This window comes from Mustela erminea, chromosome 1 (assembly GCF_009829155.1).
Source record: "Mustela erminea isolate mMusErm1 chromosome 1, mMusErm1.Pri, whole genome shotgun sequence".
NCBI classification, from domain to species: Eukaryota; Metazoa; Chordata; class Mammalia; order Carnivora; family Mustelidae; genus Mustela; species Mustela erminea.
This window is the reverse complement of record NC_045614.1, coordinates 191,876,626-191,903,602: the sequence shown is the minus strand read 5'-3', so window position 1 is coordinate 191,903,602 and position 26,977 is coordinate 191,876,626. Positions and strand designations below refer to the sequence as shown.

Below are 26,977 nucleotides of genomic sequence, written 5' to 3'. Positions count from 1 at the left end.
TCCCTTACATTGTTTTCCACATCTTGCCATGCTTTATAGACATGATCTTAGAAGTTCTTTGTCTCTTTCAAGACAGTTTCTTCCTGTATGATTCTTTAGGTTCCCCATTTATTTTAGACAGTTGGTCCTTCTTATTTATTTCAATTCTCTATCTTCTACAATTGAGATAATGAGATAAGGTTCTCAATTATTTGAGGGAAATTTAAAATATGCAATAGTATCACAAAGCACTAGACTTTCTCTCTCTAGAGGCTTCCCAAGATATCTAGCACCTGCCAACACCCCCACCCCACATCTCAGAAGGATAATATTTTGAGGATACCAAGAATGGATCCCTTTTTTGGGATATGCTCCAATTAACCACCATGACAGTTCATTAATTTATAGTAAGAAATAAATTGCTGTATTTCAGGTACTTGATGTCCATTTGAACAATGCATTTGTCGCCTGTAGATGACCTACCCAAGGAACTAAATCATCATTAGAAGGTTACTTATTGAGCTTAAAACCAAAATAAAATAAGGAGAAGTAGTTAGACAAATATGCTGTTTACCGAAATCCAGCTAACATTGCTTGAAGCATCCATCTTCACAAGATGGATTATCTTGTCAGAGAATTAAAATACTTGAAGTTCTTTGAAGTTCTCTTTCTTGAACACAAATATTTGGGTTCTACCAAGTATTTGTCTCTGTTGCACTCTTTTCCCTATGTGAGGCCAAATGAATTAAGTTTTCCTCTTACCGGGGTGCCTGGGTAGCTCAGTGGGTTAAAGCCTCTGCTTTTGGCTTGGGTCATGATCCCAGAGTCCTGGGATTGAGACCCGCATCAGGCTCTCCTCTCGGCGGGAAGCCTGCTTCCTCCTCCTCTCCCTCTCTGCCTGCCTCTCTGCCTACTTGTGATCTCTGTCTGTCAAATAAATAAATACAGCTTTTAAAAAATAAAAAGATTTCCTCCTACCTTCCTAAGTGGTTTGGTCATGATCCCATGTTAATGTGTGAGAACTCTGATAAAACTCAGGCAAGGCACCATATCACAAAGAGAAATTAATAAAAATATTAATTTCTCATATAGACCTGAAACGGCTTCTTGAAAAAAATTAATCCTCATGATCCATATGCTTAATTTCAGGCCTTGTTGGGAAAAACAAACCTCTATAGCTCCCATCTTAATACTTCCTGTTAGTAGATCAGAATTTTCTCTCAATTATCTCCTCAAAAACTTTTCTTCGTTCCGTAAAGCATGTCATTGGGCAAAGAACAAAAGCTGCTGGAGGGGCACCTGGGTGGCTCAATGGGTTAAGCCGCTGCCTTCAGCTCAGGTCATGATCTCAGGGTCCTGGGATCGAGTCCCACATTGGGCTCTCTGCTCAGCAGGGAGCCTGCTTCCCTCTCTCTCTCTCTCTGCCTGCCTCTCTGCCTACTTGTGATCTGTCTCTGTCAAATAAATAAATAAAATCTTTAAAAAAAAATAAGCTGCTGGAAAGCTTTTCAATCAGTAAAACATTAGAAGGAATATCAAGAGCTTAGGAAAGGGAGTGGGTCCTTTATGGAAAAGGGTCAGTAAATAGGGACTCCAGAGACAGAATGGGTAAATGATATCAGAGAGCTAAGAAATGTAAGAGAGTCGCAGAGAATTCACCATTTCTTCCCCACTCCACCACTGTAAATCTGGTGGAATGTCCATACCACCATTTCTCTATAAACCCTCAAGTCTAAACAAGGAGGTGTTTTATCCATCATTTTGTAAGAGTAAGCTAGATATGTGGAGGGTCACCTCATATGTTGCATACGGCCAAATGACTTTGAAACTACCAACTGAATTATTGAGTAAAGAACTACAAGAACTCCAAATCAATATGTGTATCTGCTTCTAGAAATCTTGAGTAGAGTTAAGATTTGTATGATAGTGTAGGATCTCCACTTCCAACAACTAGAAACAGGCAAGGACACAGCAGCCCCACTGAGCTTCTTTCTATAAATTTCCCTTCCCCATTCTGTAGAGAAAAACCTGCTCTGTGGAGCCAGAAAGAAAAACAGAACTATCAAGTTTAAGTTATTTTTATGATTGACTCCTTCTTTTCTTTATCACAAGTGACTACATTCTGTAGTTATAAATGGAATATAATCCATTCTTTTCTAGAAGATAATCTATCTTACATTAAATATTAATTTCAGAGTTGCACTCCATGATTACAATCTTATTTCTCTTATTTTTCAAGTTCTTGGAAGCTGTTTATTTGTATTTTAGGTTATAGTTACTCAAACAGCTTTTGGTCATGGTCACCCCAGTAATACATGACACATTAGATTTACTGTGACCAAGTCCAAATGTTGGAGGTATACAGATTAAGGTTGATGTGGGGATCATAGTCCCATTTTAAAAGATGTGACTTGAAAACCCTCCTTCTTTGGACATATGTGTCTAAAGTATAGAGTATGATTAATCCAAAAATTATTAATTTCAGTCTTCAACCTAATGGCAGGAAGCAAAGGAGGTCTTCCGGCAATCAAGATATCAGAATCAAAGACATCAGACCCCATTTTCTTTAACCTATACTTTTCTGAATTGAATTTGATAATTCAGTTACTAGCAACCCACTAACAAATATTTGTTAAACTGCTAAAAAACTCTTCTGTGCCCTCTTCATTTTTTCATAAAAAACAACCCAAAGGCTGTTATTTGATTGCTATTTCTTCAAAATTTTGACTCAGCCTCTATGACGCAGAAATAGTGACCAGTACATATGCCACAAAGTCCCAGCCTTGTTTCACCATGCTGGGGTTCTAGGGCCATTAAGGTAATTTGTGAAAACAAAGCACCCGGACTGCTGTTTTGCAATTTTCCTCCTTCATAACATGTCTTAAGCAACATGTGGGTTAGTGGTTTAATCATGATAGGAAGTTAGGTATGTTCAATAATCTTGACCCCATTTTTGTCCTACCTTTGACTTTTGAATTTGCTGGGTTATTCTGGTCACTCATTAAGTATCCTGGTGGCCCCAGAATTCCATAACATAGTAGATAACTGATTTTAAAAAAAAAAAAGAGAGAGACAGACAGACAGACAGACAGAGAAAACATTTGCTACCTTACAACCTGAGATTTTTGAGGACTAGGTCATTTAACATAGATTGTGACAGGACTTCAAATGTCTTTGAATATCTCCAGAAAATATTTTTTTCCTGAGTAGTAGAGAAGGTTAGAAAATTGCTTCTCCCATCTGTGATTCTGAAGGAAAAGATTTCAGTTTTACTTATATTTTAAAGTATTTCTTGAGCGACTGGGTGTCTCAGTTGTTTAAGGGACTGCCTTCATCTCAGATCATGATCTCGGGGTCCCAGGATCGAGTCCCGCATTGGGCTCCCTGCTCAGCTGGAAACCTGCTTCTCCCTCTTCCACTCTCCTTGCTTGCGCTCTCTCTCTCTCTCTGTGTGTGTCAAATAATTAAATAAAATCTTTAAAAAATAAAAAAAAATAAGAAAATAAAATATTTCTTAAAGTGTTAATGATGGGAAAGTGCCTAGAGCCTAGAATTCATAAATTGTGATTTTGGACGAATTGCTCAAGTGTAACACTTTTGAAAACTGTAGATAGTCTAGTCCATGTATGTCCTCATGAATGTGAGTGTTCTCTACTCCTTAGTTGTCATTGTAGAAGTATAACTTATATCAAGCACCACCCCAACCTAAATATTTGAAATCTCCGACTTTTTTAAGATCCCCAAACAATTCTTGTCATTAGACATTCTATAAATGCTAAAGTCATATAATAAGTATGATCTTTACTGATAATTCCTCTTAGTCTCCCTAAAGCTTTATGACTATAGTAAGTGCAGGTACTATCATTCTCCTGTTGTTGATTAAACTCAACAATTGAATTAAATTTCTATTCACAGGTAAAGAAGGGAGGGCACGAGGGTGCAAATGTTTCTGTTAAGAAATACATTTTTTTTCATGACTTTCAATTCCTGAAAAGATGAAACCAAGATATACTTAGGTCACTGCCTGAACCTAAGCCATGCTTCTAGGGAATTACCCAACCTCAGAGTCCTCAGTGTTATTTTGAAAATACCAGAGTGATCATTCCTAAAAATATAATTGCTCTTAATATCTAGTAGAAGAAGCATATTAGCCAGAATCTTAAGTGTATGTCTTTAATTCTATTATAGAGCATAAACAATTTTTAAGCTAGTCAAGAGGCATGATATACTGTCAAACAGTATACAACATGTAATTTGTATACTGTAATTTAATATTCATTAAATGATTAGTGAAATTTGAACACTTAGAACTGGGCCTCAGGGAGGAACGGCTCTGAGGTCTAAGGAAAGACTGAGAAATGAAGTCAGCTGGTCTTGACCTAGAGAAGCTGCTCGTTAACAACATGGCACCTCTGCTTTTCAACCCAGAGGTTTGATAAATGAAAATCTGGGTTGATTTTCTTAACAAGCCTGTTTTAATAGAGATGGAATTTTAGATGTTCCACAGTCTCCCTTTGGTAAATCCCTTATTAACAAGAAGCTTGAACTTGTTGCTTTTACTTTCTGGGTGTCTTGGTTTTGACATTATAATAAAAATGTTAAACCCTTCAGTTGGATGAGAAAAGTCTTTTTAAACCACATTAGCTCTATTCCAGGCCTATTAAATAGAGACTCTGGGTGTTTCATGTGAAGGTACCATTGATCCATTGGCTCATCACTGGAATAACAATTATCTGTAGATGGCATTGCCTTTGCAGCAGCAAAGACACCCAGGGAAGGCAGAGTTCTGTTTCATTGCTTTCCACGTTGGTCAGGGCTTGACAACATAGTTAATGGGTTTAAAAGGTAAAAATCTGTATAATCATTGAATTCTGAAGTCATACTCTTCTTTATATTTATTTGAATCTCACCCACACTCTGTTTTTTAAGTATATGCATTTGTACTTTAAGGAGGATTAGTATTCCTCCTTACTATAAAGTCTAGTTCATTTTGTCTTATGACAAAGTTTATTTGGAAGTATAAAATTGACTAACCTGAGTATTCTCTGCATTTTTAAATAGTAAAATGCCCACATCTCAAGTTTTATCTCATTTATGGGTTCAGATATTTTCCTCTCTCTATCCACAGAATGTGTGATAGATTTCTATTTTCATATAAACTAAAAAAAGGAAAAAAAATTTATTCTGCATCCTTATATCCTTAAGGGTAACTACAGGCAAGTAAAAGTGTAAGATTTAGGAATCTTCCTTGTAGAGGTAGACACAGACACAGAACATGAGTTACCAAAAATTACCGTTTTAAAAAAAAAAAAAAAACAACAAAAGACAAAAAAAACTTTACCCATGTAGATGTGAAGTCATATCCTGACCAAAGGAGGAAGTGGCAGGTCACTGAGCTCAAAACTTATCTGCTATACATCATTGACGGCACAGTGCTGACAGCCTTCAGTTGTTTCTGTAACAACAGAAAGCATACTTGCTTGGAGTACTGTGAATTCAAAATGCTGAAGAGAAAACCATCCAATGTTTCAGAGAAGGAGAAACATCAAAAACCAAAGGTAAGGTAATTTCATACACAAACAAAATAAAACCATTTAAAGGAACACACACACACACACACACACACACACACACACACACCACACACATTGTTCTTCTCTTGTTAGTCGTAAATCAATTCAACCCTAGGGTGAATGCCTCATGGCAAGCATGAAAAATGTTGAACTGCCAAAAAAAAAAAAAAAGAAAGAAAAGAAAAATGTTGAATTGCAAATTTAGGTGTTAAATAATACCTGACAATTACTGTCTCTGTAATTTTATTTTATAGTGTATATTTGATCATTTACATATGTAACTCAAGTTAAAGTAAAGTTGGAGCTCAGATCCAACTTCATGGAAATCAATTTGGTGGTCTCTGGAAGGTTGATATTATGAAACAGTCTTGAACATTTTTAATAACCATAAAGTTGTCAATGTCTATTTAACTGAATGAATTCTATCCCTCACATGTTCGGCTCTCATAATACTTGTAATTATGAGAAAATTGTGAAATAGAGATGTTTTGGCTCAAATATTTGCTTTTTGGGGTTTTTGTATTAAAATATGATAGTTTGCTGAAAAGATTATTTTTCCTACTCTCACTTGAACTAACACTTTACTAGAGAGAGGATTGGGTTATATTTTTAAGAAGCATCAAAACCCCATATATGGATAGATTTATCAAATCGGTTCTATTTGGAATGTTATGCTGTTCTTGTCTTGACAATAAGTGCTGCTTTAAAAAAAAAGTACAGCATGAGATAACGAAGTTTAGATTCTATTGTAGAACTCTAAATTGGTTTCATTAATAACATGAGAGAAGCTATGAAATACTGGGTTCAAAGGTTTTTGCCAATACTTATACATTTCTTGAGTTCCCCAGATAAAAAATATTTTTAATCTATTTGTGAATGAACTATAGCTGAGGTCAGATGTCTTTTTAGAGGACTGACGTATTATCTATTATTGGTCTTTATTTGTTTGGCACCCATTCTGAGAGAAAGGAGTTGAGAATTGATTGTGAACTTCTAAATTGATGTGGCATTGAACAATGGTCAATATTTTATAAGTCTTTGCAAGTTACTATACAACTTGTCTGAAGGAAACTAAAAAATAAAAGATTTCCTATCTTTAAAAACTAAGTCAAGCATCTTTAGTTAAAAATGCAACTGGATAATGTATCATGATTTCTGGGTTTTTTTTTCCCTAATACAATAAAAACTCACAGCAATGTTTCTCAAAGAGAAAGAAAAATTTCTAAAACCATCACTTCTATACTTAAGATTAATTTTATATAGAATTTACTAAATTAAATGTAACTAATATTGAGTTGACAATAGTAGGTTTTAGGAAGATCATAGAAGTTAATATGAAACAGATGTTTTCCTTTAAGTACTTAAAATCTGAAGTGGAAGTATTTGACAAGGACTGCATGATGTAGTGAGTTACTATCATATTTATGTCATTGAACTGTTTTCAAAATAATACTGTAGTCTATCATCATCATTTGCCTTAATTGCAGGAACCATTGAAATATAAGTGGAGTATTGTTAATCTTTTTGACTTCTTTATTTCTTTAAATAAAAATATATTTGGTAACACCTATCTGGGAATAAAATACATCACAGAGAATAGTCACATTGGGACATACTAACTTTTGTTGTGAATGAAGTCCCATTTTCTGTAGATGAGTGGTTTCATTCTCCGTGAATTTGAAGAAATATGTGAGTGCATATGTACAAGTGTGTTTTTTGGATATTCCAGGTCCACAAAGGCCTTTCTTTTTATATATATATTTCCTTTCCTTTTCTAACCATTATAATTATGTCTTAGAAACAAATCATCTTCTATTCACATTTACTTATTTTATTGGGTAATTTCCTTTGTGAATTTTATGGAAAAACTGCAGAGTCCCTAAAAGTTGAAAGATCTGCGTGTCATGACGATCTCTACAAATAAATGGCTAGTAGAATGAAGAGTGCAAATTCCTTCATCTACTGGAAGGGATCATATGGCCCGTGTCTAGAAAGATGGAATAGAACCATCAAGATATCAGCCTGAATTATGGGGAATAACACAGCCTATGCTGATTAACTATGGGACCAAATAGTATTTCACATCTCCTGACCCAGAAAGACATACTCCTTGCACTATACTCTTTCAAAATATCTGAGAGAAATTTTCTTGTCTTTTACTGGGAACGCTACAGTAGGTAAAGAACAACAGCATTAAAAATGAGGGAACCATTACTGAACCATCTAGTTTGTGTTAACTCCTGTGCTAATTATAGTTTAGGTGACCTAGTACCCAATTCGAAGGGTGAATGCATATTATACCTAATGTTGCCTCAGATAAAAATTATGGAACTGTTCATTTGAAAAGGAAATCAATGGAGAGGGACTTTGTTACGAGTATTTTTAAGTAGGTACCACTTGTGAGAGAATTCAAAACATTCATGGATATAAAATGTGGCAATAGATTTTATGAGCCTATAATACAAAATGATTTATTATTTTCTTAAATTCACAAGTCTTATCAATAGACATGTCCGCAACTCAGAAAAATAATGAAAACGCATGTTAAAATATGGTTTTACTGTCTTTAATTTTATCATTAACATGTCATAAATAGGACCAATAGTATTCATGTCTGTTATAAGGAATTCATAGTGTAGGTTAAGGGAGTAAGACCAGAGATATGCTATCAGGAAAACTGGGAGGGCCTTGGAGAATTATTACCAGAAAACCCCACTATGTATATTGGAATGTTAATAAATTCCAGAAAGTTTCATTTGTGTCTCGGAACTCTCTATGGTGGATATAGCTAAATTCCAAATTAATAAAGAAATTTGATGAATAGCAGCTAAGAATTCTACATTTAGATTAATCACTCAAAAATAGCCTTGCTTTACATACATGCAAGGTTCTGTACTTTGGTTTTTGAAGTTTGGTTTTGCTTTCTCATCCCTACTTCCCACTGCTGATAGTGATTTTTAAAAATTTTAAGCATATCTAGGATTTGGATTTGATAAGATACGATCTCATTACACTCTATAAATGCTTAAATTATAGAACATGATTTTTTGTGACTTTTTCCAGCTGAAATGTTTTATTTTATGTTTCTATATTTATTATGAGCTTTTTATACATTATTTAATATTTAATTCTTTTTTCAAGATTTTACTTATTTATTTGAGAGAGAGAGAGAGCATGAACAGGGGAGGGGCAGAGGAAGAAGCAGACTCCCCTCTGAGCGGGGAGCCCAATGCGGGGTTTGATCTCAGAACCTTGAGATCATGGCATGAGCCGAAGGCAGATTCTTAACTTACTGAGCCCCCAAGGTGTCCCTAGTATTTAATATTTCTAGCAACTCTGTGAATCACTCTTACACACCTGCATAGATGAGAAGGCATAGAGAATATGAATTAACTTGAGCAGAGACAGTCAGATGAAAAATAAAACTGTGTGACGTGGAATATATATGTCAGTTTCCAGTACTCCTGTTCTTAATTATTATGCTGCCATTACTAGCATAGGAACTGTAGATATGACTCTTATTTCTGTCTTAATTACCAAATACATTTTATGGAAACCAGGGAGAACATATGTTTAAGAGCCTCCGTAAGCTGGAAAGGAATTGAGAAGTCCTCCATTCCTATCTCTGATTAGATACAAGAATTCCACCAACAAAACCCCTCCAGGTGTCCAGTCAAGCTTCAAAACTTAAAAATCTAAAACAATAATAACTTTTCAATTTTTCAAATGTTCAAATTGCCAAAAAAAAAATCATGACCTAATAATGAGATTAAGTTAACCACAAATTGCCCTCCTGTCCTCAGCATACCACCATCAGTGTAGTAGGTCCCTAACAAACACGTGTGGAGTGAATGGGTTTTCTTGCACCTACTCTGTGTATCCTGGTTCAAGTATAGATACCCATGAACTCAGTGCACTTTCATTTCTTTTGGTCCTAAGTCTGTGAGTGTGTCCCTAAGTTTATATGTATATGTATAAATGCAACTGTAATTCATTTTCAAGCTTTATTTTAAGGACCCTAAGATAGCAAATGTTTTACAAAATTCTCTGGAGAGGCCGACCTTTACATAACCATAGACCTTTGTTCCAGGTCAGGGATTATGGTGGAAACTTCGAAAATAGAAAAAGAATAGATAAATGAAACTTTGCAACTGTAATTAGAACAACTTAGCCTTTATTTGGCTGGAATTAATGATCTGTGTTAATAAATTTTAATAGCTTTTTTTTTCAAATAAAGGAGATTCAAATACCACTGTTATTTTAAAGGGAAACACTGGAATAATGGCAGTTCTGGAAATAGCTTTTTTTTTTTTACCATATTTTTAAATCTAAAGTACATACTAAATGAGACACCATTAGTGTCAGATGCTAATTTTCACTAGCAATGACTGAAGTGGCATTCTTTCCCATTTGCATTTGATCCTAGCAATGATGAGAGGTGATGAGTTGATTATGAGCTGTTTTCACTGCACTGCCCGCTGTGCAAATTTATGCTCCTAGACAAGGATGACACATAGTTGTGGCATTAAAGAGCTTTCTTCATCGCTTTTCCTATCAGGACTGCTGAGATACATTTTTAACTCTTCTCTAACCAGGTATAAGAAAAGGGAAGAAATGTTCACATGTACGGGTGTTTACTTTAGGCCAGGCACTTACACAAGGGGCTTATTGCATTGTCCCTCCAGTTTACAGGAAAGAAAATAGTCCTGTATATGTGAAATATTGTCCTCAAGGTGTCATAGCTAGTAAAATATATATATATATATATATATATATATATATTTATATACTCAATATTATAGAAACAGCTTTTCTTCTTCTAAACTTGTGGGTTTCCCCCCATTACTTCTTTTTGCTCCTTCATCTGGTGTGTAATTTCGGACTTTAATTTACATAAATTCAGTCAAATGTTTTGGCTTATCAAACAAAGTGATCCCAAATAAGATATATGATATACAATGGAAAAAGTACTTTAAATTTACTTTTTCCACTTAAAAATGATGGGTGTAAATTAATGTTTATTTTTATTTTTGGTTAATAGTCCTCTCCACAAATGAAAAAAACCTCTCAAAAGGTTCTCTTCATTTATGTATTTAGTTAGTATTTACGTCACCTTCGTTTTCCAAGCAATGGCTAAGTTATGATCCAAAAGCAAAACAAAAAAATTCCGGAGAGAACTGAGTATAGATCATGTTAAAATGTATCACAGGACCACCAAGGTCAAGTTGAATGTGGATCTAAGTGCCTGCTGCTCAGTGTGGTCATACAGACCAGGAGCTCTGGCATTTTAGGAGTCAGCTACAAGTGCCGACTCTCTGGCCTTCCCCAAACTTATTAAATCAGAATACATATTGTAACAAGATACCTATGAGTTCTCTGAGAACTTTAAAGTTTGGAAATGATGTTTGCATCGATGGTTCTCAAACTAGGTTGCACATTTGAATCACTGAAGAACTTTAAGAAATACTAACGATGGGATTCCATCTTCAGATGGAATCTGAATGTGCCTGAGCATCAAGAATTTTAAGTTACACAATCTGGAAACATTTTTTCTATTAATCTTTTCAAAAGACTTAGAAGGTAATTGATTAATCCATTTATTCCTTCCTTCCTTCATTCATTCATTCCTTCATTCATTCTTTGATACAACAAATATCTCTTGAGTGTTGACTGTAGACAATATAGAACTTATGCTGGGAATGGAGTGGTGAATAAAACAAAGATCCCTGCCCTCGTAGAACTGACATTTACTGGGGATGATACACAACAAGCCAGATAAATATGTTAAATATACAGTATGCTAGGTATCGGTAAGTGCTAAAAAGGGGAGGGATACAAACCATGGGGAAAGATTTGGTGAGAATGAGACATTTGAAAAAGGACCAGAAGGAAATGAAAGAGCTGCGTACGAGTTTGACTGATGTAATTATATTCCAGGCAGAAGAAAGAGCAAGTTCAACAGCCTTGAGGCTTGAGTGTGTTTGAGAAACAGTGGAACAGAGTGCACAAGGGGAAGAGTGTTCCCAAAGAGCAGAGTCATAGAGGGCTTCTAGGTCTTTATAAGGATTTGGGCTAAAATTGAAAACTTTGGAGAAAAGAAGGATCTGGGTTACATGTTAGTGGGTTTATTCCATCTTTTGGGTTTCAAATACACTGACAAGACTTGGAAAATAGGGAGAAGAGACCTGTTAGGAGGCTCTTACTGAAACTAGGCAAGAGATGGTGGTGGTTCACACAAGGGGAGTGGCAGGGTGGTTGTTGAGAAGATGAGTTTGGGACCTATTTGTACATACTGTGTCCCTTTGAATATGTACAGGAAACTTAACCACACCACCTATGCTGAAGAGATGGTGAACAGAAAGGCCACCACTGCCCTACACTGCTCTTTGCTTCTAATAATTGGTGCCCACGCTCCCAGGAGGAATGCCTATATTTCTCTGTCATGGCCACCAGAAACTCACACCAAAATTGATGTGCCTCTTCCCCAAATTTTCTTCTCTTTCTCCAAACTACAATTTCTTGTTGAGCTTAATTCTCATTTCTAGTACATCTCAAAATCAGAAGAGATGAACAAATAATTTGTTCATTTCATCATGTTTAATTGTTTGAAAGAGTCTAATAATTTTAGCTTTGAAAACTTTTCTCCAAACAAAGCACTACTTCATTCTCACCTTCCCATTTTAGAGAATATGAATCTATAATCAAGTTGTATTGCAAGCAAGTAGCCAAAAAAGTAGGGCCAAATAGGTTGGCTAAACATGAAAAAACAAAAACAAAAACAAAACAGTGTCCACACAAGCATACAGGAAGTTCAAAAGACAAATGCCTGAGAGAATGACAGAAGTTGTAGCCTCACTTTCTTTGGAAATTTAGATATTATATCCTATGGGAAGAGTATCAAGTCACTACTTTGACTACCAATGCACTGGATTTGTTAAAAATCAATTTAATGAAACACATCTCTTTAATCTTTCTTTGCCTGCTTTGGAGACAAATGGCTTCATTATCCCTGAAGATTGTGTTTTTTTTTCCCTAATGGAATCAACTCCATACTCTACATATCCAAGTTTCCCAATTTAGCATTACCAAACTGATCCATTTCTCTTCCTTTCTAGTGTTAAGGATTTAGGTGAACTTTTAGAAACAAGACATTCATAATTAGCTCCTTAGCAGAGAACAAAAATGTCCTACATTAAGAATTGATTAATAAGAACAGAAGAGGTTTTTAAGCTGTCTCTAGTGGTAGACGAAGTGATTCTTCTATACATAGAGAGAGCCATTTGTCAGCACAGCTGACCGTGTCTCCTTTCTCCCCTCAGATGATGAGCCTTAGAAGTTTTCACCTCACGGGCAGGAGTTTGCTGGGGTTGCCATTGCAAAACACAATCGGCTGAGAGGCTTAAAAAACAGAAACATATCCTCTCACAAACTGAGGTTGGAAGTCCAAGATCAGGGTCTGTGGGGTTGTTTTCCTATGTGGGTCATGAGGGGATGATCTGTTCCAGGCCTCTCTTAGTGGCGTAGAGATGGCCATCCATTACTCCTCTTCACTTAGTCACTCCTCTGGCCATGTACACTCTGGTAGACATCTCTCTTTATGCACCCAAGTCTCATTTTCTTATAAGGATACCAGTAAGATTGGATTAGGGCCTACCTTAACAGCCCCATTTTACCATAATCACCTCTTTAAAGGCCCCATGTCCGAACGTAGTCATAATCCGAGGTACGAGGGATTAAGTCTTGAACATACACATTTGGGGAAACTTAAAATTCAGTTCATTATATAGTCCGTGAAATTCTACTAATTCAAAGTGAGGATTTTATTTTTGGCTGCTTCCTTCCTTCCAATGACCCTAGATCCCTCTTTACATCCAGTTGGCCAGTCCCCTCATTCAGCCAGCCCCACTGACCTCACGACAGTGGCTCCCTTTTACCCACACTGTCCAGTTTTTTTCCTTGTTCTTTCCTTCCATCCAAACCTACCTCTGCTACATCCCACAAGGCCTCTACTAAGAATCACTGAAAATTAATAAAAGTAAAACTTCTGCTCTGCCCTCTTGGCCAGTGGCTTTCTGGCCACAGATTAAAATCACCTTTCTAGCTGGACTGTTAAACCCTCAACAAAGTCTCCACCAAGTAGCCCAAGGCAATGTCCTAGAGGAAATCATGGCAGAGCAGTAGGGAACGTAAACTAAAGTCACATAGACTTAGTTTTGAAGTCCTATTTTGATTATCTTCTCACCAGGGGACGTTGAACACTTTATTAAGCCCCTTTTGAGTCTCAGTGTGCTTATCTGAAGAAGGGGTGTATTAAAGTCATGTAGGATGGATGAGTGGATTTTGCTAATTATCATATGGAAATTTTCTAGCACATAGAACATGGTCCATTAATAATCTCACTCTCCTTTCTGTTTTTCACAGTGACTGTTCCACATTTCTATTGTTTCTTGCAACACAGTTTATTCCAATATGCCCTCCCAACCAGAGTTATCATCAAGAACAGGGGATGTACCTTATGCATATTTGCATCCCTGGATTTTTTGCTGGGGCACAAGGGGGACTAAACTCAATCCGCCTGACTTTCAGACTCCACGTGCTTCCTATTATACTTCGGCTACTGCCAAAAATATTTATCATACAGAACATAGTCAGGATTTCTCGATGTGTGTACAATGAGTGTGAAATGACTAATGGATAGTATTAGTCATCTAAAAAGTACTCTACTCCAGGACATAGTTTACAAAGGGTTTGCTGACAAAGATCTGGGCAACACCCACGTGAAGCAAAGGAACCATTCTTAGAATCAGAATGTAATGAAACAAAATAATCAAACATGGCAATTTAATATAGCTAATCAGTTAAAAAAGAAAAAATAGCAAAGGGGCTTGCTTTGCTGGAAGCCTAGAAAAGAGTGGAAGAATAGAAATGTGTCAATATCAGCAGAACAACATAGATCAACCAAAGCAAACATTCCATTTGGCTCAGTGGACTTGCTCACTTAGTAAGATAAGTAATTCAGGATTTGTAGCTTCCTGTGTCTAGCCCTGAGTGCCACCTAGTTACTGTAGCTTTACTCCACTAAGGAAGCAAACTTCCAACAATGATCTTGTGTCTTCTATAGTGTTTCCTCCAGGGGAGAAAATTCTTTGATAAGTCAACAAGAACATGTATTCTTCTTGACAGTTGAATTTCCAATACTCTACCAATACTTGCCATTGCCATTTTTGGTGTCTTATTAGTTTGGTTTATGAGTCAGTCCCTCAGAGATTATTTCAGAAAGATTAAAAAACAAAGTTTCTATACCTATGAAGTGAGGGCCTGCCATTGGGCATGGAGACCTAACCAAGAAACAGGCTTCCTAGCTAGGAAGGATGAACCTGAGTGGCCACTTGGCCCTACCTTTTCTCTACATACATACAACGGAGACAACTAAATATAAAATAATAAAGTTCCCTTTCTACGTTTTTCATAAGTTAAATAATTAAAATTCCTGACATAAGATTTAAGGCAGCTTTACCTTGTAGCAAATTCTATTTTATACCATACCTAGTGATATGTCTAGGCATTAATCTGGATATTTGGTTTAAATTTTTTTTTCTGAGTATTTCACATGGTTACAGCTATGCAACTTTGATTTTTTTCATTAAGTAAAAGTAACAAAATGAGTAATTAAATATACAAATTATACAATGCTAATTATTATGCAGCTATCATCTTCTAAGGCCATCTACGCTTCAAGTTACTTTAAGATTAAGAATATCTCAGGGCGCCTGGGTGGCTCAGTAGGTTAAGCCTCTGCCTTCAGCTCAGGTCATGATCTCAGGGTCCTGGGATCGAGCCCCACATCGGGCTCTCTGCTCAGCGGTGAGCCTGCTTCCCCCTCTCTCTCTGCCTGCCTCTCTGCCTACTTGTGATCTCTCTCTCTCTCTGTCAAATAAATAATTAAAATCTTTAAAAAAAAAAAAAAAGATTAAGAATATCTCACTATAATTAGTTATCAATCTTAAAGCAGGCCATTACCTATAAAACAAATAATTATACTAGATTTCTAATTTTGAGAGAAATTTCCTTCCAAGATAAATGGTCTCATCAGACACTGTAAGTTAAAGAATTACCAACAGAGTTCATTCCTATCTATCGTTACATTTCAACATGACTGTTCCCCCGCGGTATAATGAACTGTTTAAATAGCCGAATCAGATTTGCTGAAAGGCAAATGGGGACTGATCATAAGGAAGCTACACAACCCTAACATCTCTTCCAAATATCCTAGCATGAACTTACTATTTTTTTTCCCACCTATTCTTTCCTTGTTTGGGATTACAGACTGTATATTTGCCCCACATAAACATGTCTGTTCTTACTAAGGAAAAAACGTTTAAATTCCTAACCAAAGTGGCAGCGGGTACTGCCTGAGATGGGAATGTTTATAAGCTTTATGATATTAACTGCAGCACTCCACCTCAGGTGGCATAAAGCATGCAAAAAAGAACTTTCTGTCAGTTTTATTATTTCTAAAAAGGTTCCCCTTGAAGCAGAAGAGTGACCTTGCTCTGCTGAGCTGACATATGCCACTGGATTAATGGTCGAGCTCTGCTGGAGGGAAGCTCACGGAAACATTACAACTCTAGAAGCTGGGCTGGCGGTGACCATTAATCAGGGGGACCAAAATCATGCATCAAACACACTCATTTAAAAGTAGTAAAAATGACTTAAAAAAAAAACTTTTTGAGAATTAGCTTATTGTTTGTCATTACTTGTGTTCAAGGAGATCACTGCATGACTAAAATATCCCTTGAGGAGACCTTTAGAAAGGTTATTATGTACCCAGAGGCCACATGAAGACAGAGGACATAGAAGACTAATGGAAGTGACTGAGTTTTTGTTCCAGAGAATTTGAGGGGAAAGTTTATTCAATTCTGGATTCTCTTTTCCCAGCTTAATTTTCACTCCTTTATTTAAACATGATTTCAAAACAATGATTATTTTGGTTCTTTGTGATGAGTTTATTTTTTAAACTGGAGTAACTGGGTTTCATGGTATAAACATTTGACTGGTGAATATGTTGGGAAATTGTTCAGGAACCTAAAGTTTAGTCAACATCCAACTGTTATGGTCAAAAGTATCTTAACAGACTAAAAAGTACGTTCTTCCACCATGTGTCAGCTAATGAAGCATTTTCATGACTTTTCCTCTCTCTGATTATTGAAAAGAAAAAAAGAAAACTAAGTCTAAGTTCATTAAAAGGTAGAAGAACAGAAGAGGCATTTGTTAAGAAAACCAGAATTTGGGGTGCCTGGGTGGCTCAGTGGGTTAAGCCGCTGCCTTTGGCTCAGGTCATGATCTCAGGGTCCTGGGATCGAGTCCCGCATTGCAGCGGAGAGCCTGCTTCCCTCTCTCTCTGCCTACTTGTGATTTCTCTTTCTGTGTGTCAAATAAATAAATAAAATCTAAAAACAAAAAAAACAAAAAAAACAGAATTTTGATACTTAAGATAATGGTCAATATAGGGAGGCCTGTTATCATTAGTACTTGAAAATTATTCTTCTCCAGGGTACCTGGGTGGCTCTGCTGGTTAGGCCTCCAACTTTTGATCTCAGCTCAGGTCTTGATCTCAGGGCTGTGAGTTCAAGCCCTAGTGTGGAGCCTACTTAAAAAGACAAACCAACCAAAATAACAACAACAATGCAAATTATTCTCCTGGGGTACCTGGCTGGAACATGTGACTCTTGATCCCAGGGTTGTGAGTTGAAGCCCCACATTGGGCATGGAGCCTAGTTTAAAAAAAAAAAAAAAGGTAAGAAAATTGTTCTCCTAAATAATTTCTTTTTTTTTTTTTTAAGATTTTATTTATTTATTTGACAGACAGAGATCACAAGCAGGCAGAGAGGCAGGCAGAGAGAGAGAGGAGGAAGCAGGCTCCCTGCTGAGCAGAGAGCCCGATGCGGGGCTCGATCCCAGGACCCTGAGATCATGACCTGAGCCGAAGGCAGCAGCTTAACCCACTGAGCCACCCAGGTGCCCCTAAATAACTTTCTTTTCCATCATACTCACTATTACCTTCATTAGCCGTACCCTACACAGGAGGATTATTTATACAGTTATTTATATATGTATTTATTTCTATAAAGATTATTTACATAGTTTATTTGCAAGATTATCTGTTTTTGAAGTTTAGTTATAGAATGAAAATAGTAGATAATTATGGGTCAACAATTAAAATATTTAATATTTGGTTATAAGTAGGAAAAATCTAATATGCACACAATAGAAAGCCAATTTCTAATTTTATGGAAGGATAATGCTTATTTTTTTCATTGGAAATTTGAATCATCTCTATTTGGTTATCATCTGCTCTCTCTCAAGCTTCTAGATAACAAAATTAGTAATGAGAAATTTGTGCAGGCCAGTTACTTAGAGTAGGGATGGTAAATACATCAAACATGTTACCTGTAATTCCTTACTCCTATCCCCACCACCTTCCCTAAAACACACTCTATCTTCTGTAATAATTGTTGACACAGTTGATCATGACCTCTTTCACTCTAACCCTGAAAATGGCCTCAGAACCCTTCTCAATACAGCTCTTCATTAAATTTTCAACAAACTATCTGTGCTGGTGCAAGAATTGAAAACTTATTGGTTCTGAGAGATAATTCTTCCAGATAATGGAAAAATCCTAAACAAATATTCCTGTACTGAATACACAACACTTATAGAGACCAAAATTATTATGTTCCTAGAAACAGCCTTTCTCTCCCTTGAAGAGATCAGGAAATAACTAGACACATTTTTGTTACCCAGTGTTTCATTTAATATAAGTGAGTAGTCCATCACTTTTGTGTTATTTTGTCCTCATTTTGGCAATCACCACTTTAGGGTTTGGAGATTTCTATAGAGTCCCTCGGTTAACAACTACATAATCTCTTAGGATAAATAACTTTTGAGACAAATTCGAACTGTATTGATTTCAATTGATTTTTTAAAATTTCTCAACATTTTAATGCCCCTTTCTTTAGACTGACTATAAATAAGACTGATTTCAATTGATTTTTTAAAATTTCTCAACGTTTTAATGTCCCTTTCGTTAGACTGACTATACATAATAAAGGTACAGACATGTGTCTACAAAATACCATCCATGTACTAAGTAGTCAGTGCAAATAACTATTCATAAACGGATGAACATAAATTTCGAAGTTGATGTCTATTATACGTTATTAAGTTCATTTATTCTGTGAATAAATACAATCTGCTTTAGGAACTGCTTCTATATTTGTATACCATGGATTTAAATATGGTTTTATTTAGCTTTTAGGGAGTGAAGTTATTTGGTTGATGGCAACCATAAAGTACAAATTCCTTCAGGATAGATTCTTGTCTTATTCATACAGACAGCCTGACCCCAAGCATAAAATTTAGCCAAAGAAGCCACTTAATATATTTACATTGAGTAGTGTAATGCAACACTTTATAGTCTGCAATTAAACACCAGTAAATTATGTTCCTTGGCTATAACACAATCAAGTTATCATTTGTTTTTGGGTTAACCATGAAAAATATGACTTTTGGACAGTTAACTCGAAAAGGAATGCGGGATTTGTGATCTGCTGTGGTTTTCCCAAGACTCACAACTGTAGGATTTTTCTGCAGAGATGCTCTAGCACTTAAGAATAGGAGCGTTCAGCGTGTGCTAACCGGGGGACACACTGGCATGTGATTTTCTAGGGAAGGAGGGACTAGACTGCTCCTGAAGAATGGACTGGATCTGCGTGGGTGGATAAAAAGAGGAAAGATGTTTCTTGGAAAACAACAAACAAAATAGAAACAAAACAAAAACAAAAACAAAAACAAAAACAAAACGAAAACAAAAAACCAGCAGGAGCAACAGCTTAGAAAAATAAGTGAATGTGTCCTGTCTGCCAGTTCTGCCAAATCAGACTGACCTCCTTACCTGATGCCATGGGGAATCATGAAAGTGCAGCACGCTGAGTTCAAGCTTTATTTTATTGACTAAGGAAGAGCTACTTAAACTCTCTGAGCCTCAGTTTTCCTCCTCTGTTTTCCTAGCCATCAGTTTTCCTAGCTCAGAGGGTGATTATGTTTACTTAATGAAATAATCAGAGACAGATCCCTTGACATGGAACAAATCCTCAGTAACCATCATAATAATGGGGAGCAAGCTGTTACATTTTGAGAGGAATGAAATGATAAGAATCGATATTTTTGAAAATTAATTCAATGGGTTATCCAGTTAGATAACTGGAAAGGCAAGAGTTTAGGGACTGAGAAGCTAAATGTTAGCGCCTTGGCTCGGGACTCAGGTTAGAAGGACATATTTGACTAGCAGTAATGAAAATAAATGCCTACAGTAGAGATTTCAAGAAAGAACTGAGCAGATGTGGAGGCTCAAAGAACGTGTGTACGCTATACTGCGTTTTGCATTATGTGTCCGAACTCCTCAAAGTGAGCAAACACAGATTTCCACGAGGGCAGGCTCAGAAGACAGAATCAAATCAGATCCTCAGGGGCTACTGGATATATAAGCAGAGAGAGCCTTTGGTGGGCACATCTGCCTTCCAGCATGAAAGCAGGCAGAGAGGCCACTGTGGGCTTAGAGCGGCTATGAACATGGGTTCCCTGGAGAAACTCTTGAAGATTGCAAGGAAGCCATGGTATAATGAAACAATTCCAGGAGGATCAAGAGGGACCATTTAGTAGTTAGAGAAAGAGAAAGAAGGAATAAACCGTGAGCTGTAACAATAGTCTAGTGGTGAGTGAGCCAACCAGAAGTTTTGCAATAGAGAGGATAAGAAGCTGAGCAGTCTACGTTAGCCTGATCATGGTCACATTTTTTTTAAGTTTTTTTTTTTTTTTTTCAATCTTCTTTTTATTCTATAGGGTTTTGTAGGAATCGGTGATACCAAGTGACTGAACTTTTGCCACATTAAGCCTTTTACCTGAAAACAAGATATTTATTTACGATGTAGCACTACTACGTCTTTTAAAACCTCTTTTCAGCTCAAATAGTATATCCTAATTTCTATTCAGTTCTTAAAACTGCAACCTGACTTAGTGTCTATGGATGTAAGTAAATTGTGGCATACAGCAATAAATCCTGCAGAGAAGCAATTGAGAATTTTAAACATCCGAGTCTTTTTTACTCACAAAACTTGTTTTGTTACATTAAACAGGCAGATGTGAATAACCACTCTTCTAGGTTATGGATCTTTTTGCATTGATTTTTTTGTTGTTGTTCTAGTTTCTTTCTTTTGAGGCAGTTTCAATTTGCACAAAAACATCTCTCGGGGCACATCAGCTTTTGAAAGCAGAGCTTTCACTTGGAAATTTTGACACAACTTTCAACTATTTGGGTGGAATCAGAATCTGCACTTCCTTTAGGTATTTTGTAGTAGACAGAAAAGATACTGAACCAGAGAGATCAAGTGAACTCATTTGGTCCGGAGTCCAGATCTACATTAACAATACGCAGAGCACCGCCATATGTTTGAGATTGGGTGGCCTTGACTCCAGGTTAAGTTGTGGCTGAGGAAGTTTATGTCTCACAGTTCCAGTTGTCTCTTACTCTTCAACCCCCTGACACAAAACCATCTCCCATCGACACCACATGAGTGTCATTATTTAACACTGAGGCAATCCTAACAGGTTATTTTAAGTGAGTTAAATTTGTTTCACACTCTCGAAAAGATCTCAGCACCTGAGTTAAGTTAGAACAATTAAATCCTCGAATGTCTTTGGATAAAAGCTGACAATTTATTGACATTTAACATACTATTATTACAGAATATTCATACAAGCGCATGTTGAAACAATTCTGATTTTCAAGAGCATATTACTAACCATCGCTCTATGTGCAATATTTAGAAGATGTGAGAACTCATTGGCAGAGAGTGTGTAATCCTTAATTTGCCAGTGTATTTCAAAATACTGCAGATGTCTGACTCAGATATGTAAATTTTTTCTTTGAAATAGACTGTGAAACTTTTCCACCAGTGCCTTACCAGTCATGCTGGAGATAAGATTTTACTTGAAGACCCCCGAAGTTGACAGCTGGTTAAGAAATGAAAATAAGGGTCACGTTGTCTTGGTTTTGGTCAAAAGGTTGATTTGTGTTTCCAAAAAGAGACCTCCAAGTGCTCTTCATGTTGATAAATTTAGGCTGGCCGTTGTTCTAAGAATCCGATTCAGTTCCGATCGTTCGATCAAGATAACTTTCCAAATTTCCATCCTGCTCAGATAGCAAGTTTCTTTGAAAATAGAAGACAAGATCGAAACTTTGGAATGGGATGGCATAGTTGAGAGTACATCCGGGTGGAGAAGTGAAAAAAAAAAAAAAAAGAATTTATTTTTGCAAGTTCTGGTTCCTGTAAGTTTCCTCACTGAGAAGGTCTAGATCATTTCTAAGAACACTGTCAGCTTTATATCATGACATGACATTCTGTAATAATTAGAGTTGTTATACAAAACTGGGGGGGGGGGGAATGTGACTAACAAAACAATGAATCGTCTTAAGTTCTTTTTTTTTTTTTTTTAAGATTTTATTTATTTATTTGACAGAGATCACAAGTAGGCAGAGAGGCAAGCAGAGAGAGAAAGGAGGAAGCAGGCTCTCCGCAGAGCAGAAAGCCCGATGCCGGGCTCCATCCCAGGACCTGGGATCATGACCTGAGCCAAAGGCAGAGGCTTTAACCCACGGAGCCACCCAGGCACCCCCAAGTTTTTTTATTTTATTCATTGCATTGTTTAGGGACACATATGTGTTCAAAGACCCCCACTGACTCTACTCAGCCTTTTTTTTTTTTTTTAAAGATTCTATCCATTTATTAAACAGACAGAGATCACAAGTAGGCAGAGGCAGGCAGGGGGAGAGGAGCAAGCAAGCTCCCTGCTGAGAGCCCAATGTGGGGCTTGATCCCAGGACCCTGAGACCATGACCTGAGCCGAAGGCAGAGGCTCAACCCACTGAGCCACCCAGGTGCCCCTACTCAGCCTTTTTTTGGTGGAAGCCAAGTAGAGTAAGTAGAAGAAAGTAATCTGTATCCTCTAATTGTAGAGAATCGTGCAATCTAATAACGAGCATCTATATCAGAAAGTTGATTGTTCTAAAATCAACTTGGAAAGCAAAACTTTATTTTCTCCTTCAGTGTGTCTGTACTTTCAAACAACTATGATAAAATCAATATGAATATTTTTACACATTGGTTCCTTAGAAAGTTGTGTAACCATTACCTTTTGTTTAAAGACTATTTTTTAGACAGTTTTAGAGTCACAGCAAAATTAAGAGAAAAGTCGATTTTCCATGTACCTCCCAGCCCCTGCACATGATTAACTCTTATTTTTTACATACTACGTAGGTATGTTTCTCTTTCCTTTTTTTTTTTCTTTTAGCCCAACATTATACTATGGGAAACTTCAAGCATATACAAAAACAGAGTAGTACAGGGGTGCCTGGGTGGCTGTGGTTAAGCGTCTGCCTTCCACTCAGGTCATTATCCCAGGGTCCTGGAATCGAGCCCCATATCTTGCTCTCTGCTCAGTGGGGAGCCAGCTTCTCCCCTCCCGTTGCTGTTCCCCCCATTTGTGTGGGCGCGCGCTCTCTCTCTCTCTTTCTCCCTCTCCATCAAATAAATAAATAAATATTAAAAAAAAAAGAGTAATAAAATCTACCTCATATCTCCATCACCCAGTTAACCATTAGATAATGGCCAGTCATGTTTCTTTTTCATGCCCACACACTGGCATTAGGTTATCTTGAATTATAAGTAAAAAATAACAGTAGTTTTTCAATATCATCAAATAGCTAGTATTTAAAAAATTTCCTCAGTTGTGTCCTGGCTGCTTTTGCTACAGTGGTTTCTTTGATCTATATCTAAACAAGATCCATGAGCTGTATTTGGTTAGATAACTCTTAGAGGTTCTTAGTCTTTCTATCGATCAGTCAAGGAAACCTAGTTATTTGCCCTGTAGATTTTCTTACTGTCTAGATTTTTCTGATCGACTGCATCCTTTTGGTGCCATTTAAAATGTTCCTTTGTCCCTATATTTCCTATAATCTAGTAGTTACATACAGAAGTTTGGTGTGATTGCGCTTTTTTTTTCCCCCTAAGACTGCCTCACTGGTGATATTAGGTCCTACTCTAGGGAGCACATATTCTAGTTGTCTCTTTTTGTAATTCTTGTAGCCATCAAGGATCATCACAGAGATCCTTTATTGCCATCAGGGGTTTATGAAACAGTGACTTTGTCATTTCATCATTCCTGATTAGCTTGAATATACACACACACACAGAAAAAGATAATTTTTCCTCATTAACTATTTACTCTGAAAATAAATGCATATGTTTCATAAAAGAAGAGCACCTCAAATGCTTATGTCCTTTCCTTTATTTGCCAGTTTTCATGATATAACTGTAATGTTTCCAAAAATGATCACTGATTTTTTTTTCCTTTAGGTATCATGAACTCACCAACTTTGATATATTAGTTGCATTTCAATATTCATTTATTATTCTTATTGATATAAAAATTATCCCACCTTTGGATACAATCTACTCCAGTGAGAATAGTTTCAATATGGCCCCTGTGTTGTTTTGAGATGGGCTTAGTAGTCTTTAGTAGTACTAGTACTACTACTAGCACTTAGTAGTACTAAGTTCAAAGACTTAGTAGTCTTTGAAAGACCACTTGCTCTATGCCATGAACAATATGAGAATTTTGGCTGAGAACCTTAACTCCAATGTCATTAACATCATTACTTATTTTTATGGTCCCTCAACATACGCATTTATTTATATGTATCAGTATTATTAATAACAATATGATTACTGAAAACAGGTTAAAATTTAATTTGTCATTGTTTTTTGTGCTTGGGATAGTCAGATCATGGTTCTTAAAAGTCATTTAAAATAATTCCTCTCTCTAAACCACAAATTCAATATAGGATTAGGTTCATTTGTTTGATTTTTATTTAGAATTTTTAGGGATCATTTTTTATTTTTGTTTAATTCTGTTAAAAATAAGTAAAAGTTACATGGTTTTAAAGCCAAATCTAGAAAAGGAGGTCTATTCAAAGAAGTCTGTTTCCTCTCCTTTTTCACTTTGCTCATTTTGTCCCATATGTATTCACCTATATTAAAACACAAACATCTATTTCCACCCTTAGATAAATGGCATCCTACTATGTACATTTTTCTCTATATACATTGGGCTTTTTTCACTTCTAACATATCCTGGAGATGATTCTGTAGAAGTATAAAGAGATGCATTTCAACTTTATGTAGTTACACACTGTTTCATTGTTTGGATTTACCACGCATTATTCAATCAACCCCCTCAATGAACATTAGGGTTTACAGATTTTTTATAATATAGAAGTTTTATAGTGAATGTGGATTCATAAGTGAGTTTACAGCCAAGTATGTGTCTCTGGTACAGATGTGTAGGAATGGAATTGCTGGGTCAAAGGGCAAATACATATGTAATTTTACTAGTTTCACCAAATTACCCTCCACAAATGTGCTATTTCACAAATGCACATTTAATTGCACAAGGAAAGGCTGTATAAATATAGACAGAGTAGAATTAAAGACTAAATATGATATAATGTCAACAGATACAAAGAATTATCTAAAATACTAATTGCATTTTTATTTAAGTTACCCTTCCCGTTGATAGCTATTCATTCATATAACAGCTCTGTCTTGATGAGAGCTTCTGTCACAAGATAGTATTTGCCAAATCTAATCCATTATGATTATATGATGCAAAATTACTGATATTTAACCACACTCTCTTTTATAAAGGGGTAATATCTAGGAAGCCAGCTTGCTTCCACATGATTCACCTTTTCATTGAAAACTTAACAAGGGTAAAATTATAAATCTATTCGTTGTGCATACCTCACAGTAGACATTAGTTCTTTTCATCATAAGCCATAACCTATACATTATGAAACCATCTCAGAGAGTCACTAACTTTTAGACTAGAGAATAATGAAATTTTAAATACTTAGATTTGCTTTTTAACGGTGTCTTATCTTGGATTGGTATTACACTCCTTTGGTTTAAAGCTGTTGAGCGATTCGCAGCGAGATGACTGAGAAAACCCAAAGTAATAGTCTAAAGACTTCTTAAACCACTGCTTCTTTATTGATATAATGAGGGGAGAATTAATTTTAAGAGGTGGTGACTATTGATTACTTAATGGCAGAAGATAGTGTTGAGAAATGCTGAAGTGAGCCTATTCTGTGCCCTCCTGGGCAATAGGACCCATTATCCAGTGGTGGAAATCATGCCGTAACCCTCATTAATATTTAATAGGCAGGACGTAGGCTGGATGCAAGCAGTCAAATTGCCCTAGGCATAGGCTCCAATAGGCCATCAGAATGTTTTGAGTATATAAAAGAGTAACGGATTTCCCTGGGTTCAGATTGTTTATAAGCAGGACAACAGTACACTCAAGTCCCTGTTGTGATCTCTGGGCCATGATGGCCTCATGGAAATGCCTACTAGGCGAGCTAAAGCAGTTAATGCTCTCGGAAGTCATTCTAGGTTAGTAAGCCCTGCCTGGGAAGACTTAGTATTTTCCAGTGTGGTTCTCAGTTTCAGCCCTACTCTTTCTGTCTTCTTGCCACAAGCTGAAGGGCTTGTTCAGCAGGGGAGGCGAGTCAGCAAAAGGCGTTAATTGTGTCTAACACAGCCATCATCCTTGGGGCGATATTACGTATCACACCGTCTATCAAGCTAACCCCTTGTCACACGTCAGGATCTTTTTATTTCGGCTCATTTAAAAAGGAAACAAGGAGTTTTAAAGATAGCTGGTGGAGAAACAAGACTGTAGGGTGCTTGTAAGCTGACTTGCACTAAACGGGGCTGTGGCTTCTGAAAGGACAAGACATGGTTTTATAAATTACTGGCTCCCTTTGTTAACTTTTCAAATTACCAGGTTATTTCTCAGTACCAGCAGCTTATTCTGAAAATATTGTAAGCTTGGAATGAAATTAAGTTCTTGAGCTAGAACATATTCTTGGGATTTATGGCTACATAAAGGACACAACATCAAGATATCCACCACTCCAAACAATGTATAAAATTAAACAGATAGTGAAGAAATAGGCTTTTTTTTTTTCTCTCAATGACTCTAAAGATTATTGAGAATGTACTTAGGAAAATCATTTACTGTAAGATAAGAGGAATTATTTATAATTACCTGCCTAGAATGAGTTACATAAGAATAAAAATTTAGCTTTGTAGGCAGAAAGTATCCAAGGGAACAAGTCTTCTATTAACATATTGAGCTTTTTCTCAAAACCAGTGAATGAAATTGACCCAGAGGTCTCATTGCAATTCCATGCTAAGTGTGGACAAATTCAGTTTTACTTCCAACCTTAGACTGGGCATTGCCTA

General features: G+C 36.5%; 1 protein-coding gene and 1 long non-coding RNA gene across 5 annotated transcripts in view; one reads left to right on the top strand and one right to left on the bottom strand.

Moving 5' to 3' along the window:
* Positions 1 to 26,977, bottom strand: part of LOC116595849 — a 212,187-nt gene that overhangs the window by 56,520 nt on the left and 128,690 nt on the right. For all 3 annotated transcript variants that reach the window (XR_004287889.1, XR_004287892.1, XR_004287887.1), the window contains exon 3: positions 5,321 to 5,434. This is a non-coding gene — a long non-coding RNA (uncharacterized LOC116595849). The remainder of the gene's footprint in view (positions 1 to 5,320; positions 5,435 to 26,977) is intronic.
* The window catches only part of SAMSN1 (SAM domain, SH3 domain and nuclear localization signals 1), an 86,537-nt gene that overhangs the window by 29,916 nt on the left and 29,644 nt on the right, over positions 1 to 26,977 (top strand). The window contains exon 1 of one of the 2 annotated variants that reach the window (XM_032352615.1): positions 5,387 to 5,537. The exons of the other annotated variant lie outside the window; for it this stretch is intronic. Coding sequence (XP_032208506.1) covers positions 5,481 to 5,537 — 57 coding nt within the window. The 5' untranslated portion in view covers positions 5,387 to 5,480. Of the gene's footprint in view, positions 1 to 5,386; positions 5,538 to 26,977 lie in introns of those variants that run through there. 2 annotated transcript variants of the gene reach the window in all.